Here is a 21,179-nt window from a genome sequence, read left to right as displayed (position 1 = left end):
CTTTGTTTTTGTTTTTTTTTTACATTTAAAAAATTTTATTTGTTTTCAGTGTTCTACAATCACTTCCATATGTCTTAGATTTTTCTCCTCCCTCCCCCCCTTCTCCCTACCTCCCACTCCCTCCCTGAGACGGTCTACAGTTTTATTAGGTTCTACACATACATTCCTATTAAATATATTTTCACCTTAGTCATGTTGCATAGAAGAATTAAAATGAGTGGGAGAAATCATAAAACAAGTCAAAACATAATACAAAAGAAAATGATCTGCTTCATTCTGTGATTGAATTCCATGGTTCTTTCCCTGGATGTGGAAGGCATTTTACCTTAAGAGACCACTGGGAATTATTTAAGTCCTTGCATTGCCATGAAGTACTAAGTCTACCAGAAAAAACTCTTGCACACTGTGGTCATTGCTGTGCACAAAGTTCTCCTGGTTCTGCTCCTTTCACTCAGCATCAGATCATATAAGTCTTTCCAGGCCTCTCTGAAGTCTTCCTGTTCATCACTTCTTATAGCACAATAGTATTCCATTACATTCATATACCACAATTTATTCAACCATTCCCCAGTTGATGGGCATCTCCTTGATTTCCAGTTCTTGACCACCACAAAGAGAGCTGCTATAAATATTTTTGTACATGTGGGACCCTTTCCCATTTCTATGCTCTCTTGGAGATACAGTCCTAGAAGCGATATTGCTGGGTCAAAGGGTATGCACATTTTTATAGCCCTTTGGGCACAGTTCCAAATTGCTCTCCATAATGGTTGGATCAGCTCACAGCTCCACCAACAATGAATTAGTGTTCCACCTCTCCCACATCTTCTCCAATATTTATCATCTTGCTGTTCTGTCATGTTAGCCAATCTTATAGGTGTGATGTGGTACCTCAGAGTTGTTTTGATTTGCATCTCTCTAATCAGTAGTGATTTAGGGCATTTTTTCATGTGACTATAGACAGCTTTAGTTTCTTCCTCTGAAAACTGCCTGTTCATGTCCTTTGACCATTTATCAATTGGGGAATGACTTGCATTCTTGTACATTTGACTCAGTGCTCTATCTTGATGCTTTTTGTGAAGGCATTAATCTTTGAGATGAATGAGGGAACCCTTAGTCCAAAAGGGAGGGGAGAGGAGGAGAAGGGAGAAGAGGAGAGAGAAATGGAGGAGATGGGTGAATAGGAGAGAAGGGGAAAAGAGTGGAGAGGCGAGGGGAGGAGGGGAGAGGAAAAGGGAGGGGAGCAGAGGGGAAGGAAGAGGAAGAGAGAAGACTTGAGGAGACATGATCACTATCTTCTAATATTTCAAGAGTTATCACATGAAAGACGGACTTAAGTCAAGGTGCCCCCAACTCCGAGGCTGCCCTTCTATCCCCTGCACCATGCTGCAGGAGGTTGCTATTATATAATGTTTATCACCTGCACCTGTAGGGGTGAGGCAGGGGGAAGGGGTGTCCTGGAGTGAGTTGGGTTGGATGTCTTCAAGTTCTGCTTGGCTCCAAAGGACAGAATAGAAGTTAATGGGTGGAAGTTGAGAAGAGGAAGATTCAGGGTCAGTGTCAGGAAAGACTACCCCACCCCCAACCATTACATCAGTCCCAAAGTGTTGCCTCATTAGAGGCCTTTGGGCAAAGACTGGAAGACCACTTGTCAAATACTATATGTTACAGGGGAGCTTCTTGGATAGGCATGGGGTGGATGAGATGGCTCCGAGGTCTTTTTTAACTGTCAGATTCTATGATTCTGTCAGAGGTAAGATTTGAACCCAGGCCTTCTTTACTCAGCCTGGCTCTTCATCCTTCCCTTCCTCCCCTCCCCTCCCCTTCCCTCTCCTCCCCCTCCTCCTCTCCCTATGGCTTTCATATGGCTTTCATTTGATCATTGTGCCTAGAGCAGGAGGTGGCACTGTTCTTACTGGCACTTACTGCAGGGTAGATGGTAAGATGTGAGGAATGGATGAGATATGAAGACCATGAGCAGATGGTCTGCTCTAGGGCCTAGAGCCAGCTAGACATGGCGAGTTATAATCACATTTGTTCCCCTGAGTTATTGTTTAGAAACCGCTTTGCAAACCTTGCAGCACTGTAGAAAAGTGTACTATCATTCCAGAAAGAGCCAGTAGGCTCTCAAACCCAGGTTTTACTTCATATCCAGTGCTCTTTTCATATGGCCTCCCTTATTTAAAAAAGAGAGAGCATTTGCTTCTCTTGGCTTCAGTTTCCCCATCTTTACAGTAAAGGAGTGAGGTTGGAGCTAGATAGCCTCTAAGGCCCTCTTGCTGTATCCAGTTTGGGAGGCGGAGTGGTGGCTGGGATGTGAAGACTGGTCTTCAAGGTTGTGCCAGGTGTCTAATTCTTGTGCAACGCTGGAGGGCAGCAGAGACCAGTCTTGGGAGCCATAGCCTCAGGTCCACGGTCATCTGGGGGCGCTGTGTGCTCGGCACATCCTAGCTGAGGATAGGGGCCGCCTAGCTAGGGTCAGGGAACACAGATCCTGCTAGGAGGGTGACCTGGGGACCTGGCATTCAGTGTCCATGCCCCGGCTGAGGCTGAGTGGCTGTCCCCCAGTCCCCTTGCTAGATCTAGCCTCCCCTGTGGTTGCTAGACAGGCAGTGGTCCACCAGCTTTGGGCGTCTTCCCCTGTTGGAGGGAGGGAAGTCACTGATGATGATCATGGGGAGCCCAGGTGACCCCTGGGAAGTGACAGGGAGAGAGGCCAGTGAACAGAGATAGCATGGTGTAACTTGTATGCTCTACACCCATGCCTGCTCTCTTAAGAAGTGGGATCCCACCAGACCTTGGTGAATTTACTGAACAGGATAAGTCTCAGGGACTTATAAGATTTAGCAGTGAAATGAACCTTAGAAACATAGTCCAAGGAGTTCTTAACATTTTCTGCATCATGGACCCTTGGTAGCTGGGCGGGGGAAGAGGCGGGGGGAAGGGACCACGAAGCCCAGAGCAAACTGTCAGAGAGAGAGAGAGAGAGAGAGCTTAGGGACTGTTTCCTGGAGACCTTCTCCCTGCCCTCCTCCTCCCCCAATTTCCCCCACCCCAGGAGGGAGTCCCAGTTGGTCCAGCTCTGGTCTCCCACCCAGGGCCTGGGCACAAAGGGGCCTTTGTCTCCCCAAGGGTCCCCTCTGGGCTTAAGAAGAGAATGGTCTATTTTGATGTCCCCTAGCAGCTGTGACCTGGGTGAAGGGAGAGGATGGAGATTTCCTGGCTGAGTTTGTGTACATGGTACAGTGAGGCCCCTGGAAGCACCCTGTGACTGAGAGGCAGGCCTGCCTCAGTCACTGATTTTCTGGGTGACTTTGGGTGAGTCATTTCCCTTCTTTAGCTCTTGGTTTCACCTTCTCTAAGACAGACAAGATACTCCTTGCCCCAACCTGCCACTCATGAATGAGAGAATGGGAAAGAAGGAGCTTTGAGAAGGAGAATGCTTTGTAAGGTGGAAGATAGTATCACGGGAAGGATAGTCCCAATGACAGCAACTCCCATGTCAAGTCAAGTCTCCAAGCATTACCATGGTCGCCTATAGAACTTTAAGGTTTACAAAGCACTTTCCTCATAGGAGTGCTATAAGGGAGGAGAGTACGTTCTACAGTCAAGGACATGGTTGCCCAGAGAGGGGACCAACTTGATCACATGGTGAGTTGGCATCAGAATCAGGACTTGGGTACAAGTCCTGTTCAATGAATTGAAAAGCAGAAGGTCCCAGGTTCAAGTCCTGGCTTGATGACCTATGTGGCTAGTCTGGATCAGTGATGTCATACTGGGACACTAAACCACATATAAAGACTTAGAAAACCACACATTAACATTATCTGTGTTCTATTGGATTTTTATTTATTTTGTTCAATATTTATCCATGTAAGAGGAGCAGTAGAGAGAGCCCTGGGCCTGGGGTTAGGAAGAAGATCTAAGTTCAAATCTGGCCTCAGGCACTTACTTGCTGTGTGACCCTGGCAAAGTCACTTAACCTTAGAAGCTTGCCTCAGTTTCCTCATCTGTAAAATGGGGATAATAGTAGTCTCTACCTCCCAGGGTTGTTGTAAAGATTGAATGAGATCATGATTAGCACAGTATCTGGCACATAGTAAGTGCTATATATAAATGTTAATTGTTATTTCCCATTTATATTTTAATCTAGTTTGGATTTCCCTTGGGAGAATGGTGGGTCTGTGCTTGACACCTTTGGTTTCTATGGTCTCTATCCTGTATCAGTGTTGGACTCAGAAAATGCGATTTCGCTGGTCCCAATAACTCCCGCTTCCTCCAAGAACCATCCCTTCTCTCAGGTGAGTCCAATCTCTCCCTTGCTAGCGACTCCTTCCCATCCGCCTGCAAACATGCTCAAATCCTCCTGATCCTAAGAAGAGCCCTCTTTTGACCCTCCCCACCTCTACTCCCCCCCGCCCCAAGTTGCCAGTATGATCTTTCTCAGATAGAGAACCATCTACTTGTGTCTCTGTTGCGGTTCAGTTGACTCAGTAGTATCTGACTCTTCCTGACCCCTTTTGGGGTTTTGCCATTTTCTTCTCCAGCTCATCTTACAGATGAGGAAACTGAGGCGAACAGGGGTAAGTGACTTGTTCAGGGTCACACAGCTAGTAAGTGTCTGAGACTGGATTTGAACTCAGGTCACTCCAGGTCTGGTGCTCTATCCACTGAGTCATCTAGCTGCCCATTTGTGTCCCTCCCCTGTCCCAAATCTTAAGTGATTACCTATCACCTACCCAGTAAAAAGGCCTCCCCCAGTTTGGTGCTGTCTTTCCTTTCCAGCCTCATTTTGTATCATTTCCTTTCAAGAACACTCTACACTCCTGTCCTCTATGCATGCCCTGGCTTTCCTCTCCCTTCTCTGGGCTCCATATGCCAGGCATGTCCTCCTTCTCTACTCTCATTTTTCCTGCTAGTTTTTTAAAAGCTGGGCTCATATGGAAGCTCCTTCGTGTTCCATGAAGTTATCCTTGATCACCTGGGCTCAGTAGCTGCCTTGCCCCCTCAGATCTCATGCAGTTTCTGCATGTCTGATGCCCAGACTATGTAATATCGCCAATATTATCTGGAGAGTTGTTTTATTCCTGCTAGATTGGGAGCCCCAGGAATCTATATCTTCCTCAGTGGCTGCCATAGTGCTGTATACACAGAGACTGCTTAGGCAAGAATGAGTCAAATTATATTGTGACTAGTCCAACCCTCTCACTTTACAGATAAGGAAACTGAGAAGTGACTTGCCCAAGGTCATACAGTAAGACAGTGAAAGTCTGAGCAAGAGCAAGGACCCAGGTCTTCCTAGTTCTTGGTGCTTTTTCCTGATGGCTTAGATTGGGCCTTGGGTGCTTCTGCCTTGGCCTTGTTCCATGTCTTCTACAGAGAGAGGGTCTAGGATCAAGGGCCCTCAGGGTGGGGCAGGAAGGGTTAATCATGCCCCTGCTCAGGATACAAAGGCAGGAAGCAAAGGGGCAGTGCCCAGGGTTCTCAGCCATTTTTTTCATCATCTTCAAAGGGTCCCAGACATCCCCATTGTACTCTCTCTTTTCCATCTCCTTCTATGCCAGTACCTCCTTGGGTTGGGTAACTGACTGGGAGAGAGGTCAGGGTGGGGTGCTGGGAGAATGCTATCTGACTGGGTCCTGCCAGGTATGGGGGTGGGGGGCTGTTAGGTGGGATGGAGATCATAATATGAGTCACTCTGCCCTTAGAGCAGGGAAGGGGTCACGTGAAAGAAGGAAATGTGTGTGTTTAGGGGGGAGAGGTCTTCCGGTCTTCCCCTCCCTTTTCTCCAGTGCCTGAGTAACACATGAGTCATCACAGATTCCAATGGGGCCAGTTTGAGGCTGAACTCTTTGTCAGCTGAGACATCATTGATCATCTGGGCCTACACCAATGAGGAGAAGACAGATAGGTAGACAGGCCGACAGACAGACAGACAGACAGACAGACAGGTATTTAGACAGTCTGGCAGGCAGACAGGAAGACAGACAGACAGGTAGGCAGGCAGACAGACAGGCAGGCAGGCAGAGAGGCAGACAAGTAGACATACAGGCAGAGAGGCAGGCAGAGAGGCAGACAAGTAGGTAGACAGGTATTCAGTCAGTCTGGCAGACAGACAAGCAGGTAGGCAGACAGACAAACAGACATGCAGACAGGCAGACAGACAGACAGGCAAACAGACAGAGAGGCAGGCAGAAAGATAGGCAGAGAGGCAGACAAGCAGACAGGCAGGCAGACAGGCAGACAGACAGGTAGTCAGGCAGACAAGCAGGCAGGCAGACATGCAGACAGGCAGGCAGACAGGCAGACAGACAGGCAGGAAGGCAGGCAGACATGCAGACAGGCAGACAGACAGGCAGGAAGGCAGGCAGACATGCAGACAGGCAGACAGACAGGCAGAAAGGCAGGCAGACATGCAGACAGGCAGACAGACAGGCAGACAGGCAGGCAGAGAGGCAGACAAGTAGGCAGACAGGTATTCAGTCAGTCTGGCAGACAGACAAGCAGGCAGGTAGACAGACAGACAGACATGCAGACAGGCAGACAAGCAGACAGGCAGGCAGATAGGCAGGCAAACAGACAGAGAGGCAGGCAGGGAGAGAGGCAGGCAGACAGGCAGACAGGCAGACAGACATGCAGACAGACAGGCAGGAAGGCAGGCAGGCAGGAAGACAGACAAGCAGGCAGGCAGGCAGACATGCAGACAGGCAGGCAGAAAGACAGGCAGACAAGCAGGCAGGCAGACAGGCAAACAGACAAGCAGGAAGACAGGCAGACAGACAAGCAGGCAGGCAGGCAGACAGACAGTCAGGGCGAGAGGCAGGCAGGCAGGCAGACAGACAGGCAGGGAGAGAGGCAGGCAGAAAGACAGGCAGACAAGCAGACAGATAGGCACACAGGCAGGCAGGCACACAGGCCTATCAGCTGTTTGGGATGGGAGGAGTCTAGGGAGGACATGGGTAGATTGACTCCAGAAGGTCACAAGTGTATGTGTGCCAACAAGCGTAGCAATGTTGTTACGTTCAGTCATTTTTCAATTGTGTCCGGACCCTTTTGGGCTTTTCTTGGCAGAGATAAAGTGTTTTGCCATTTCCTTCTCCAGTTAATTTTACAGATGAGGAAACTGAGGCAAACAGGGTGAAGTGACTTGCACAGCTAGTACGCATCTGAGGTCAAATTTGAGCTCAGGGAGAGGAGTCTTTCTGATTCTGGGTCCCAGTGCTCTGTGCACTATGGTGTCACCTAGCTGCCTGTTGTTACTCCTACACTGAAGTATATATCTATAAAACAAGTGGTATGTAACAGCTTCACAGTTATGTATAATCCCAATTTTCTGACCATCTTTGCATGGGAAATATTTGTGTTAGCTGATGATTTTCTAATTCATAATTTAAAATTTTTTTAAAGTATGTACATGTGTGATGGGGCTGAGTCAAAAGATGAGAATTCCAGAAACCTTGCCATGATCGTTTGGTCTCTATTTGAGGGACAGAATGATGTAGTGGGAAGAACTTTGGTGAAAGACCTGGGTTCTGACTTTGCCAGTTATTAAACCTGATTCAATCTCAGTGTCATAGAATGTCAGAGCCAGAAAGGGACCTCTGAAATCATCATTTGCCAGAGAAGAAAACTTCAGCTCAGGGAGGGGACAGGCCTTGCCCGGGTCAGCAAGCCAGTCAGTGGATCTTTGGAGTCCAAGTTCAGGGTCCTGAGTTGGAGCAGGGTTCCCCTTTCCTCCATCCCCTCAGAGGATCCGTGACTCACAATTCCCAGCCCTGGGGGGTAACAATCCTCCAGACAGACACCCCATTGTCAGAGCCTTGAGGGAGGGTCAAGAGGCCCCTGCACACTGACGAGGGAGATCCCAGGGCCTTCAGACTATGATGAATGTCAGAACTGGGAGAGACCTTGGAACATGGAAAGTCGGAGCTGTGAGGGACTTTGTAACACGGAACGCAGTGACGGCTAAAATATACCGTGTACAGAACCGTAATGTATGTGAAGCATTTCACAGACATTGTCTTATTTGAATCTCACAGCAACCTTGAGAGGTAGGGGTTATCATTATACTCATTTTACAAATGAAGAAACTGAGGCAGTGAGAGCATAAGTGACCTGGCCAGGGTGACATTTACTACTTACTGTAGGTCAGGTGCTACACTAAGCTTGGGGATACAAACAAAAATATTGTTCCTCATCTCAAAGAGCTTCCATTCTATTGGGGGAGACAACATTTCAATAATTGTGAAGTGGCAAAGTGTGTACTCAGACAAGCTAGTGGGGTTTTGAATCTCGGTCCTCCTGACTTCTGTCCTCTTGGCCAGGCCGAAGGGAACTGGCCGAGACTTAAGCCTAACCTTGCTGTCTGGCTGCCAACCTTCTGCCTGGCTTGCTGCCCGTCCTCCCTGGAACATAGGGCTTGGAGCAGGCAGGGGCGGGGGTACAGAGCACCCATTGTCTCCTGCCCCCACCATGCACCCGGGCACAGGAAGAGCTTGAGCTGAAAGCAGGAAAAGGAGGGAGAAAGCTGGCACGTGGTGGCCAGGTGTGAGGGCCCTGTGACCTCAGGCAAGAAGCCAAGGCTTCGGGAGGACCCAGGAGTCCTCGACTTTGCCAGCTCCCTGACAAGAGGTTGGGGGGAGGATACCAGTCGGATCTGGAAAATAGCATGGAGCTGGTGGGCGGGCACTACCCAGGCACAATGCCAATGCCCTAGGCACTTCAGGTGCCCACCCTCAGTCTCTCCTTATAGAAACCCAGCCAGCAAATGTCTGTCTGTCTCAGCTTGGCCCCTCAAGGGTTGGGGCCAAAGAGAGGGTGCCTAGAGAAAAGCCTACTCCCATCCCTGTGGATGCCCTGAGGGGAGAGGGCAGCTAGTACACCTAGTTCAGAGAACAGAGCAATTTACCTGGGATTTTACCAGCGTTAGACCTGACCTGAACTCCAGGTAATATCCCCTAGACCTCCCTTCCAGATACTCAAGTTCCATATTGCTTCCTTGTCCTTGGATCCCAGGTCTGGGGCAGGATCCTCCCTTGAAAGGTATCCCCAGGATCCTAAGTCTGAGTCCTGAACCTCCCCCCCTTCCTTCAGATTCCAAACATTCCCAGAAGCTGAGGCTGCTTCAGCCCCACCCCCTCCCCTGACCCAATCCAGCCCGTAGCCTGTGCTGAACCCTGGATCTGAACTCGGAGAACTGGCGTCCTAATCTGCCCCATGAGCAAGTGGCTGTCCCTCTTGGGGTCTCGGTTTTTCCATCTGTAAAATGAGAGGCTCAGACCTAATGATCTCAAAGGTCCATTCTAGCTTTCATGCTGGCAGCCAGGTCAGAGCCATAGACACAGGCGTAGTCTCAGAGAGGACCATGGCAGCCATGGATGTGGCTGATCTCCTTCAAGCAGCAGGTGGGAGAAGAAGGCATTAGAGGCCAAAATACGATTGGACTAGGTGACTTTTAAAGAACCCTTCCAGTTGGAAAGTTAGGAAAGCCGGTGATTCCTGGTTGACAGACAGGTATCCTCAAGTACCTCTCCTTCACCTACCCATCCGGATCCAATATGCTCCTGTTGTCTCAGAATGATGCTTAGAAGCAGTCCCCCACCTTTGGATCCCAGTCCCTGGACCCCCACTCCATTTTCTGGCTCATGACTTGGAACTGGGGAAACCCAGATAGAAGTCCCTTCTGGTGTCATAGCCCAAATCCCTTCTGCTGTGGCCAAGGTTCATTTGCTGGTGTTGGTCTGGGAACATGAAGAATGATGGCAGTCTCCCCTTCTGGGAGCTGGAATTGAACGAATGAAGTGACCCTTGCCTTGACTCCCTTTCCTCTGCCTCTCCACGATTCCTCCTTCTCAGTTCCCTGCTTGCCTCCCCTCACTTGGCTGGGCTAGGAGGAAAGAGCCAATCCAGGTAGGGGCTCACCTCCCCGCCTTTCCCCTCCCTGGGTTCCTCCCTTTAGGGGCAGGGCTGGGCGGGGCCACTACTAAAGCCAGGGTCCACCCTCCCTTCCACACTGTGCTGCCCAGCCCCAGCCCAGGGACGCTGCTGGGGAGAGAGGGAGGAAGGCGTTCGGAAGGCTGCCTGGGGCAGTGGGGGAAAGGAGGAGGAGGAAGGAGGGGAGGGAGAGGAGAAGGAAGAGGAAGAAGAAGAGAAGGAACTTCAGGTCTGGTGCCAGTCTTGAGCAGGAGCCAACAGCCCTCACCCAGGTAGGGCCCCTCCCCAGCCGGATCTGGGCGGGAGCTTGATAGGCAGACAAGCAGATAGATGGTAGTCTCCACACCGAAGCCCATGCTGGTCCAAATGAGCTTGTTTGGGGACGAGGGGTGTGGGGCAGAGAAGGGATGTCGAGGGGTGATCTAGAGAGAAATGGGCAGAGATGACCCAAGACATAGGAGCAGACCAAGAGAGGTGGGGGAACAGGTGAGTGAGAGAGACTTGCTCAGGCACTACTAAGTGAAATGACCATTTAGGTCCTCTTTAGCTCTGCTTCTGAGAGAACAGGACAGAGGGACAGCAATGGGGGACAGATGGATTAGGGAAAGAAGGACTGGTGATCTGATGGAGGGGAAGAGAAAGGACTTGATAGAATGACAGAGGGTTGGAGAGAAAGACCACAAGTCAGGAATGGAATAGACAAAAAGGAGAGGGCAGAGGGGACAGTACTGGCGGACTCATAGAAGACAGAGGGAGACAAGATAGAGACAGACATGGGTTGGGAAGGAGGGCTGAGGTACAGTATAGGGGGGAAAAAGAAGGAAGGGGGTGAGATAGGAACAGAGGGGCTAATGGAACAGATGAGGGGGAGATGATTGAGATGGAAAGACAACAGAAACTGAGATGGTAGAACTGGGGACAGATGCAAGAAAGAGGGAGGGAGGGAAACTTGCTGGTTTGAGGTGGAGATTTAGAGATGGGAGAGTCTGGGACTGAAGGGGAAGTACTAGCAGAGGGAAAGATCTTGGGTTCTTCCAGCCTGAATCCTTAAGAAAAGCTATTTCTGGGATGCTCAGTGGACTTGTTGGCAAAAAGGAGAGGGTTGTGGGAGTATGGGTCAGGACATTCTTCCTTCACCCCTCCCCTCCATATGCCTAACCCTGATACCTAGGCAGGAGCAAGAGACAGTGGGCTTCCTCTGGTCTGGGGCTCCCCAACACCTAGGGCCGTCTTTTCCCCAGTCTCCCCAGATCTGTGGCTGGGTTTATAGCCCAGGATCAGTCCTAGTTTCCTAGTCCAGGGGCTGTTAATCCCACCTCCCAAGCCTTACCTCAACCCCTACCCAGACCATATCACTTTCACAGGCTAATAGTCAGGGCTCTAGGCTCCCCTTGTTTGCTTTGGGAGTCAAGAATAGGAAGAGACCCAGGGGGATGGGAAGAGAGAGCAGGGATCTAGGTCTCCTTTTAACAAGGAACCTTCCTCTCTTCCTCCACCCACATACGGTGGGCTCCAGATACTATGTGGCTGAACTCCCTCTTGGCTGCCCTGCTTCTGGCAGGCCCAGGAACCTTCTGTGCTCGGAGTGGCCGAAGTCGCCGAGAGTTGGCACCAGGTTTACACTCCAGGGGCATCCGGGATGCAGGTGGCTCCTACTGCCAGGCACGAGATCTCTGCTGTGTAGGCCGGGAGGATGACTGCACCATGCCCTACCTGGGCACCCTCTGCTACTGTGACCTCTTCTGTAATCGCACAGTCTCTGACTGTTGCCCTGACTTTTGGGACTTCTGCCTGGGCATCCCACCCCCCTTCCCTCTTATCCAAGGTATGTAGGGACCTGCTTGCCTCCTGCCCCCAATGCCCCCCTGGACTTGTCTCCAGTTTTGAATCTAAGCTTGGGGGCTAATCTAGCTGTGTGACCTTGGGCAAGTCTCTTCTCTAGGCCTCAGTTTCCCCAACTGTAAAATGAAGAGATCAGACTAGAGCAGGGGTTCTTAAGTCTTTTTGAGGGGTCACAGACCCTTTTGGCAGTCTGGTGAAGCTTGTTCTCAGAATAATGTGGGTCTTTTTAAGTTCACAAAAAAACTGAAGGAAATGCTAAATTTTAATTAGAGGTTAATGAAAATAAAGATGCACATATATATATATTTGCCACTCAAGTTCCTTAGATCTTCTGGCTCTAACATTCTATGATTATGCCTTCTCCAACTGGGATCAGGGAGGAGGAGAAAGAGGAAGATGGTCCTTAAAGGAGTCCTTCAATCCCTTGCCCAGGTTCATCCCCAATCCCTCCCCATGAGAAAACCATTCTATCTAATCTGGACTTTCCAGGTTGCGAAGGGGCCCGAGGCCAGGCCCAAGTCCAGGCTCCCATGCTCTCCTAATGCCTGTTCTCAGACCCAGAGCTGGGCACTGGCCTCCTCATGTCCTTTCTTCCTACCTTACCCCTGGCCCAGTGGCTCCACCCAGCCCCAACCCCTGACTCACCTACCGGCAGGAGGGTCCAGCTCCACAGAGGCCTAGATCTGGGAAGAGGGAAATAGTACACAGTATCTCTGGGCCAGAGCTAGAGTTCACTGCCTGGTCTCCAGGTTTTTTGGAAGGGCGGGGCATCTACCTGCTTTCTTAGGGATGCCCTGACTTATTTAGGAGGGATGCTTAGCTAGTTTCTGAGGACCCGCTGCTGGACTGGGGGGTGGCCTACTGCCCATTTTGTAAGGAGCATGGTGCCTAGTCTCTATCAAGGATGGCCAGAGGGGGTCACTACTTGGTATCTCTAATTCTCTCCCACCTTGAGGATCCCGAGGGTGGGGATACTGACAGCTCATTTACATGTTCCTGCCTCTCATCAGGTTATTCTGATTTATCATAAGCCCAGCTGGCTTCCTCCCCTAATGCTGGGACTCCTGGGTTTTACTTCTAGTAGCTCTGTGGCCCTGGGGGAGTGACTTGCCCTCTCTTGGCCTCTATCTCTCCTCTCATACCAATCTCCAGAATAGTTCAAGCCACCAAGGGCCCTGGAAATCTTTACAGTAAAAGGGAAGGAAGTTGAACTCTGGGAGGGATTTTCAGAAATTTGTGCAGAGGCAAGAGGATGTGTGGGATTATTTTGGGGGAGGGGGGGTCTCTGCTATGGCTGTTTTGGGGGAGGGGCCCAGCCTGGTTCTCTTGACCCCAGTCCCTGACCCCTCCCCCATCCCCAGGGTGTATGTATCAGGGACGAGTATACCCAACCCTTGGGACCTACCAAGACAATTGTAACCGATGGTGAGTGATTGAGGCCTTTGGGGATGGGGGGAGGGCTGGGGGCCCCTGGAGTGGAAGGGCACAGTGGGGGACAGGACCCCCAGCGCGACATCTTCAGAGGCTCCAGCTGGGCAGCCAGGGGATCTTGGGGGGCCCTTTCCCCCCATGCATATCTTTCTCCCATCTGTCCCTACCCTTGCTCTGCATCTCCCTGATTTTCTCTTGTCCCTCAGCCGTCTATGTCTCTCTCTTTCTCCAAGTCTCTTTCTCCCACTGTGTTTGTCTCCACACCCCTCCAGGGCTCCAATGAGCCTCAATCGATACCTTTTAAGGAGCCTAATGGAAGCTCAGGCCCAGTTTTGGCTGAGGCTGAGCCAGCTGGAGGCTGGGGGTGGGGAGGGGTGGGGTGGAGAGACATTCTGAGGGAGGGGTTGTGCTAGAGAAGTTGGGGAGGAAGCAGGACGCTGGAGACACATGGACTGAGACTAAGATGGCCTTTTTTGAGTTGGGGGCTGTTAGGCCCCCCGCCCCCAATCCTGGGCTCCTAGAGCAAGTCTGAACAGGAGAGAAATGGAATGGGACCTGGCCAACTGTGTGTATGAGCAGGTCCTAAATTCCAGACGAAGGTTGGGAGGAGAGGCTGGAGGGCTGGACATTAACCCTTCAGTGCCCAGAGAATCTTTCCCGGGGAGGCAGAGTACAGTCCTTTCATGTTGTCCTTCATTCTCTCCCTCTTTCCATAAGCTCAAAGTATCTGTCCTTCCCAATGTCCCAAGGAACTATTGCTCTCCCACCCTCACCCCCTCCCCAGGGTCTCTGCCAAGGCCCTGCTTATGGGAAGTGGGCACTGAATGTAGAGTCCTCAAAATCAGCCTCCAAATGTGGAGTCTCCCTTCTCCACAGCAGGGTCCGAGTTCCTTCCCCTCCCCCATTGTTCCCCAACCCTTTCCAGGAATCAGGGCCACTGGGGGCACATTCCTGGGAAGGCCCCATGCACAAACTAGCTTCCCAGAGCAGTGATAACTTCCCCCCCAACTTCCTGACATGACATGACATGAGGGTTTCCTTCCTGCTGCCTCCCCCTCCAGGGATTGCTAGAAGCAGGCTGGAGCAGGGGAGGAGGGGACAGGAGCTCCTGGGGGTGTGGCTGTGTCCCCCCTTCAGGTTTTGCATTAACCCCATCCTCCCCTCTTTACCAGCACCTGCAAAGAGGATGGGACATGGGAGTGTGACCAGGAGGCCTGCCTGGTGAACCCGGACCTGATCAATGCCATCAACCTTGGCAACTATGGGTAAGAAGAGCCTCAGGGGCTCCAGGCATGATTACACAGGGATTGTGATGGGTGTCTCCTGTCCTCTCCCAGAACCCCTATGACTCCTGCACCTCCTATACCCTTAGGTGGACAGCTGGGAACCACAGTGCCTTCTGGGGGATGACTCTTGATGAAGGGATCCGGTACCGTCTGGGCACGGTCCGACCCACTTCCTCTGTGATGAACATGAATGAGATGCAAGTGAGTTTGATGGCTAGGGGTCCCAGCGTGTAGCGAGCACTGTGGAGGGTGCTTTATACAATGAGGTTCTGCAGCCGCCTCCCCTTTAACTCCACAGCTACTGCCCAAGATGCTCCACACATCAGAAAAGGGAGCTTGGGACCCCAAGACCAGGTAGTTTTGCCCAGCATAGCTTCGAATTTGAATCAGAAATTAGGTCTTCTAGACTTGCTGTCTGGCCTTACTTGCATATCCTCTGTAAAGTCCTCATCTGTAAAGCCTTGGAATGGTCTCAAGAGTCTTTTCCACTTCTGACATTCTATATTCATAGATTCCAAGTTCCCTGCTAGTTCTGACATTTTGTCTTCTAACATGACCAACCCCTACCCTATAATCTATGTTCTAAGCTCTGACATTCCATGTTCTAAGCTCCCTCTTATATCTGTATGCTGATAACAATAGCTCCCATTTCTGTAGCACTTTCCGTTTTCAAACTTCTTCATATATATTGTCTCATTTGATCCTCATAACACCCCTTCAAGATAGATACTATTATTATCACAGTTTTACAGATGAGAAAACTGAGCGGAGAGGGGTGTTGAGTGACTTGCCCTGGGTCATGCAGCAACAAACTGTCTGAATCAGGTTTCAGATTCAAGTGTTCTGGATACATGATTCCATGCTGATCTGGATCCCGTTCTTCAACGACGCTTTAGCATCGTTAATACCTTCATTTGCATATCTCCAGGGGGCCATTCATAGACTTTGAGCTGGAAGGAATCTTAGATACTTAGATCAATACTACCCATGTTTGCAGATGGAGAAACTGAGGCCCAACTCTACCCTTCCCCCTCCTCCACCCAAGCTGGACAGTCCTGGTAAACCTCACAGTTGCTTTGGGTTCTTAGCAGCTCCCAGAGACAGGGACCTTGGGGTTGGAGTTGGAGGCTATGAACCCCTGCTCCCTCCTTCGCTCCCCTCAACTTCTCTCTCCCAAGGGTTGGGAGAAGGTTATGCATGGAAAATCTCATGTCTCATGGGCTCTGTAGGAATGCAGAACTTGGTGGAGATGGCCGTAGGAAGATCCCTGGGGCCAAAGGCATGGCCCCTACTCCAGTGACCCCTGTCTCCTGTGCTTCCCGCCCCTGGCTATTTTCTGCCTCCTTTGTTTTCACTTGGTAGCTGGCCAGGTCATGGGGCCCCCTCAGCTCCACTCCCTCCCTCCCAGCTAAAGGGTCCTGTGGCCTTGGACAACTTTTTTGTCTGGGAAGGAGGATGTGCAAGGAAGGGGCAGAGAAAGAGGGCAGACAGGGGTGAGGGGCCCACGGAAGACCCCAGGAAAGATTGGTGCAGGGGAGGGACGCCCTGGCTCCCCCTCCCTAGGCCTCGGTTTCCTCATCTGTAAAATTCTGAGATTGGACTAGGGGACTTCCAGCTGTAGGTGTTGGAGCCGAGCAGATGAATCGGCCCTTTCTGGGCCTTAGTTTCTTGCTCTGTGCCTCCCATGCTGGACCTGGAGTCAGGAAGACCAGGGAGGAGGGCAGCGCATCTCAGACACTTGCTGTCTGTAGGACTCTGGCCAAGTCACTCAAGCCTCAGTTTCTTCAATTGTAAAAATGAGGCCAATCCAAACACTTACCTCCCAGGGTTGTTTTCCTTCCCCCTTGAACAAATCAAAGTGGGCAAAAAAAAAAAAAATCACAGATGGCTGGGCCACAGATCCGATCATTTAGAGCTGATTAGGGCTTAGATTATCTACTTCAAATGCCCATTACACAGACAGAACCTATCCTGGGTGGGGCCCATCTTTCTTCCATCCGCCTGGCCCCAGTTCTTAGGCCTCATCCCTAGACTATGAGATCTTCAAATTAGCCTGAGGCCTAGGACTTCTGGGGGAGCTCAGGGGGCAATGGTTTCTTTATACCTTGTAGATGGTCATGTTACCAGAGGAAACTCTTCCCTCAGCCTTCAATGCCTCAGATAAATGGCCTGGCCTGATCCATGAGCCCTTGGACCAGGGAAACTGTGCAGGTTCTTGGGCATTCTCCACAGCAGGTAGGGGCTGGGGGTGAGGCCAGGCTGGAAGCTGGACAAAGACTGAGGGGTTTGGACTAGGGTGGGCTTGGTACCAGCACAGGTGAGGGGAGAGCCTGGGTTGTGTCTCTCATCACTGCCTCTACCTGCCCTATTTCTCTCTCTAGCTGTGGCCTCTGACCGCATCTCCATTCACTCCATGGGTCATATGACCCCAGCCTTATCCCCTCAGAATCTGCTGTCCTGTGACACTCACAACCAGCAGGGTTGCCGGGGTGGGCGGCTTGATGGGGCCTGGTGGTTCCTGCGTCGCCGTGGGTGAGCAGACTTGGGCCCAGAGGGAGCCCCTGGGTGCTGCATAAAGGGACCACGGGGGAGTCTGTGGGGATAGATACTGAGATTGGGGGATAAGAGGACCCAAAGAGAGGATGCTGGCCAAGGGGACACTGAGGAGGTGGGTAAGAGGGGCAGAAGGCACCAGCAGAGGTCACTTCACCTTCTTTTCTCCCTACTCCCTATGTCTCCTCACAGGCTGGTGTCCAACAACTGCTACCCATTCTCTGCAGGAGATCAGAATGGGGCAGCCCCTGCGGCCCCATGTATGATGCACAGTCGCCACATGGGCCGGGGCAAACGCCAGGCCACCGCCCACTGCCCCAACAGCCGGGCCCATGCTAACCACATCTACCAGGCCACACCTCCCTATCGCCTCTCCTCCCATGTGAGAGCCAAGGCTTGGGGGGCAGAGAGAGGGGAAGGAGTGAGGGAGCTCTGGAGATAATGGGGAGAGGGGAGGTGGCAGATACCACAGGGTAGGGTGACCTGAAATAGGGAGATAAGGGCCTGGCCTCTAGAACCTCTCAGGTCAGCCTCATCCCTGTCTGTAGGAGAAAGACATCATGAAGGAGCTGATGGAGAATGGGCCTGTTCAAGGTAAAGGCCTTTCCCCCTCTGTACCCCACCATTCTCCTCCCTCTGCTCTCTGTCACTTTCTTCCTTTTCCTCCTCTCTCTCCCTCCCTGACCCTGGTTCCCACACTCAGAAATTGGCAGAGACCTTGGAAATTCCACCTTGTCCTGAGAACAACCCTCCCCCCTCATCCCCACCTGTTGTGAAAGGCTTTGTGCCCCAGGCCTGTCAGGCAGAGGTCACAACAGACACCCCCCCAAGAGACCCTATTTCCCTTTAACCCTAAACAGAGGCCCAGGCCATGCCCACCCCTGGCTGGCACAAATGAAGTAGTGTGGACATCCTGAGCCCACCAACCCATCCATCCCAGCCTAGGGCAGAACCCCATACCCACCTCTGGCCCTGACAGGGAGACAGTACTCAGTGGAGAGGGGGGAGAGGGCATTGACAGATTTCAGCCTCCCCCTGCCTTGGTGTATGGGTATGGAAGGGATATCCTGAGCAGGTGCCCATAAGACACTCCTGTACCCACAGCACTCATGGAGGTGCATGAAGATTTCTTCTTATACAAGAGTGGCATTTATAAGCACACGCCGACTAGTCTGGAGAAACCTGAACGTTACCGCCAGCATGGGACTCACTCTGTCAAGATCACGGGGTGAGAAGTGCCTTCTGGGAAAGATGCCAGGGTCAGCATCGGCAGGGCCTGGTCTGGGGGGTCCAAAGGGGCATCCAAGTGAAGTGGGATAAGCACCACATTTGGAATCTGGAGACCTGGATTCAAAAGCCAGCTCAGTTATTGACTGTCTGGGCCTTGGCCAAGACCCTTCCCTTTTCTGAGGCTCAGTCTTCCCATCTATAAAATGGATCAGGCCATATCTGAGAGCTCCTGGAATTCTTTGAGTTTCTGTTCATTGTGCTTTAGAGATGTCCCTGGCTGCTTTGAGAGCAGTAGAGCTGGGAAGGAGTAGCTGTCCTGGGCACCAAGGGACAGACGATATCCACCCTGCCCACCTCCTCCTGCCAGATCCTGCGTTGTCCACACCTGGAGGGCACAGAGAGGATTAAATTGCAAGTTAGAAGTAACTAGTCTTAATTTACCCACTCAGTGGACATGGAAGGAAACTGAGACTCACAAACCAGGGTCTTGCAAAGCTGAGGTTCTAACCCAGGTCCTCTGACTCCAAATCCAGGGTTCTTGAGCTCAGCCCCCTTCCACTTGGCACTAGGAAGGAATGATTTGTTCCCCTTCCCCCTTCCTGGTAGTTTTCAGGGCATAAAGAGAAGGGGGAAAGGGTGACCCCTGGGCAGTAAACATTCCAGGAGTAAAGCCACACTGATAGTCAACAACCCCAGTCACCATGGCAATTGGGGATTGAGGAAGGGAAGGGGGAGTGGCCCTAGGGAGGCCCAGCTGAGGACCTCGGAGGGTGGGGGAGGAGTCCAGTTTCCACTGAGAAGGTCAGGGTAGTGAGTGGAGTACCTCAGGGCCCCTGGCCTGGGAGCCATGAGACCTGGGTTCTAAGGCCTAGGAAGGCATTGCTATATGACCCTGGCCGAGTCTCTGCCCATTTCTGGACCTCAGTTTTCTCCTTTAGATGATGTCTGGGCTCTTTCCAGCTCTGACATACTTTGAACTTGGTTCTAACTCCCCTCCCCTGTCCTAAAGGTGGGGAGAGGAAATTCAGCCTGATGGACAGAAACTGAAATACTGGGTAAGTCCCAACAAGTACTGGGAAGAGGGAGGTCAGGCACCCTCAGAGCTCCAAAGCTCCTGTTCTTAGAGCCCCTGTGTGGGAGAGGGAGAGGGAGCCCCTAGCCGGAGGGGTGGACGTGACCTCTGCACTTAGGTTGTTGCTGATCTGAATGCAGAAGACAGGAATTTAAGTCCTGGTTGTGACCAGGGATCTCTCTCCCCTGCTTTTTTCTCTGACAGACTGCCGCCAACTCGTGGGGCCCAACCTGGGGAGAGAATGGCTATTTCCGAATCGTCAGAGGGGCCAATGAGTGTGACATTGAGAGCTTTGTAGTGGGTGTGTGGGGCAGGGTCAGCATGGAAGACATGAGCCCACACCACTGAGCTCCCAGCTTTTGCCTACCCAAAGCCCTTTGGGCCTTCTCCTGGATGAGGATTTGGGCATCCTCCAAGAAATGCCCACCACCCACCCCCTGCTGCCCAGATCTGGAGCCCCAGCCTAGTGGTGCTAAGAAGTTTGCTTGGGTTGGGGTTCAGATCCCACAGCCAGCAGAGCTCCCGATCCCTGCCCCTTCCCTGGCCAAAGGGAGGGGGATCCAATCTGCTGAAACAGCAGTCCCCTTGGGGGCCCTCTACCCCCTGCCCTCCTCCCCAAATCCTGCCTTTCAACCTCAGCGAAGCGTGAGCTGCCCCTAATCCCTGCCTGCTGATGTTGCAGTCCCAGGAGAATGGGAGCATGGGGCAAGGAAGTCAGAGGGGGATAGAAGGGGTTCTCAGAGCCCCCGGGACTCCCCTCTTATTTCCTCTTTCCCAGGAATATATAGAGGAGGCTGCAGACACCCAGTCTCCTAGTCTCTTCTCTCAGGTCCCCTCACCCCTGCCACCAGCCTATCTCCCCTCTCAATTCTCGATGGCTTGGGGAGCCTGCTGAACCAGGAAAAGCCCAACGAGGTGCATCTAGGGTCCCCCTGAGCACCGATGGACATCATGCTGGTCTCCACCCAGCAGTACAGGAGCCTGGGTTCAGGCCTGTGATACCTCCCCACCCCACTGCTGAGGCTGATACCACTTTCTCTTTTTTTCTTTCCTGTACTTTCAATCTTTGAGAATATTTATTTTGCTTATCACTGACTGTAAATAAACCTGATTCACACACATTGAGCTGCCTCCTGTGCTAGGCAGCACCCACCTGGCCCTTGCAGACTGCTGTCTGCAGGTCCTTGGGCTTTGAGTTGTCTGACCGGGATGTGTGTATGAGGGTGCTGAGGATAGGAAGTGGGGGGACTCTCACAAAACCCAACCACCTTACAGGGGATGGGTCAGACTGAAATTCAATTCTATTCAGTAAATATAAGTGACTCATATGCGCAGAGGAAGACCTCCCCAAGCTTGAGGGAGGAGAGAAGGAACACAATGCCATGCATGGTCTCCTCCTTTGGATGTCCCCAAGGGTCAAAGGATCTCAGAAAAGGCCATTCAGTCCAATAGGGACCCAGACAGAGACTTCCCTGACCATATGCTTGAAGCTCTCTGGTGGGAAGGACCTGCCCCTTAGCTCCATTCTTTCCTGGGCTCCCACTCACCATCCTGGCTCAGTCACTTGGCTGTCCTGCTTTCCAGAAGTTTCTGTTAACTCCTCGGCCCAGGTCCACCCTCTCTGACTCTCCCTCCCTCCCTTCCCCCCTCTCCCTCTCTCTCTGTCTCCTCTGTATCTCTCCATCTCTCTCTGTCTCTCTGAATCTTTGTCTCTCTTCATTTCTCTGTCTCTCCCCCCTCTCTGTCTCTGTCCCTGTTTTCTTTCTTCCTCCCCCATCTCTCTGTGTATGTTTCTCTCTCTGACTCTTCATCTCTGTCCCTTCATCTCTGTCTCC

The 21,179-nt window shown here is 51.7% G+C and overlaps 1 protein-coding gene across 3 annotated transcripts; it reads left to right on the top strand.

The window, feature by feature from the left end:
- The first annotated feature begins 10,104 nt into the window (after nt 1–10,104).
- On the top strand, nt 10,105–20,465 carry TINAGL1 (tubulointerstitial nephritis antigen like 1). 3 transcript variants are annotated; one of them, XM_072609895.1, is made up of 12 exons: nt 10,105–10,202; nt 11,447–11,755; nt 13,134–13,197; nt 14,376–14,468; nt 14,576–14,690; nt 16,601–16,724; nt 16,871–17,021; nt 17,235–17,424; nt 17,591–17,636; nt 18,147–18,270; nt 19,282–19,327; nt 19,549–20,465. In XM_072609895.1, exons 2-12 carry the CDS (start codon nt 11,452–11,454, stop codon nt 19,690–19,692), a joined length of 1,401 nt encoding a protein of 466 aa, XP_072465996.1. In that variant the 5' UTR covers nt 10,105–10,202; nt 11,447–11,451; the 3' UTR covers nt 19,693–20,465. The 3 variants fall into 3 exon arrangements, with proteins under 3 accessions (XP_072465996.1, XP_072465998.1, XP_072465997.1); XM_072609896.1 differs by lacking the exon at nt 10,105–10,202 and adding an exon at nt 10,291–10,416; XM_072609897.1 differs by lacking the exon at nt 19,282–19,327.
- The last annotated feature ends 714 nt before the right edge of the window (nt 20,466–21,179 follow it).

This window comes from Notamacropus eugenii, chromosome 5, assembly GCF_028372415.1.
Source record: "Notamacropus eugenii isolate mMacEug1 chromosome 5, mMacEug1.pri_v2, whole genome shotgun sequence".
NCBI classification, from domain to species: Eukaryota; Metazoa; Chordata; class Mammalia; order Diprotodontia; family Macropodidae; genus Notamacropus; species Notamacropus eugenii.
This window is presented reverse-complemented; position numbering and strand designations above follow the sequence as displayed.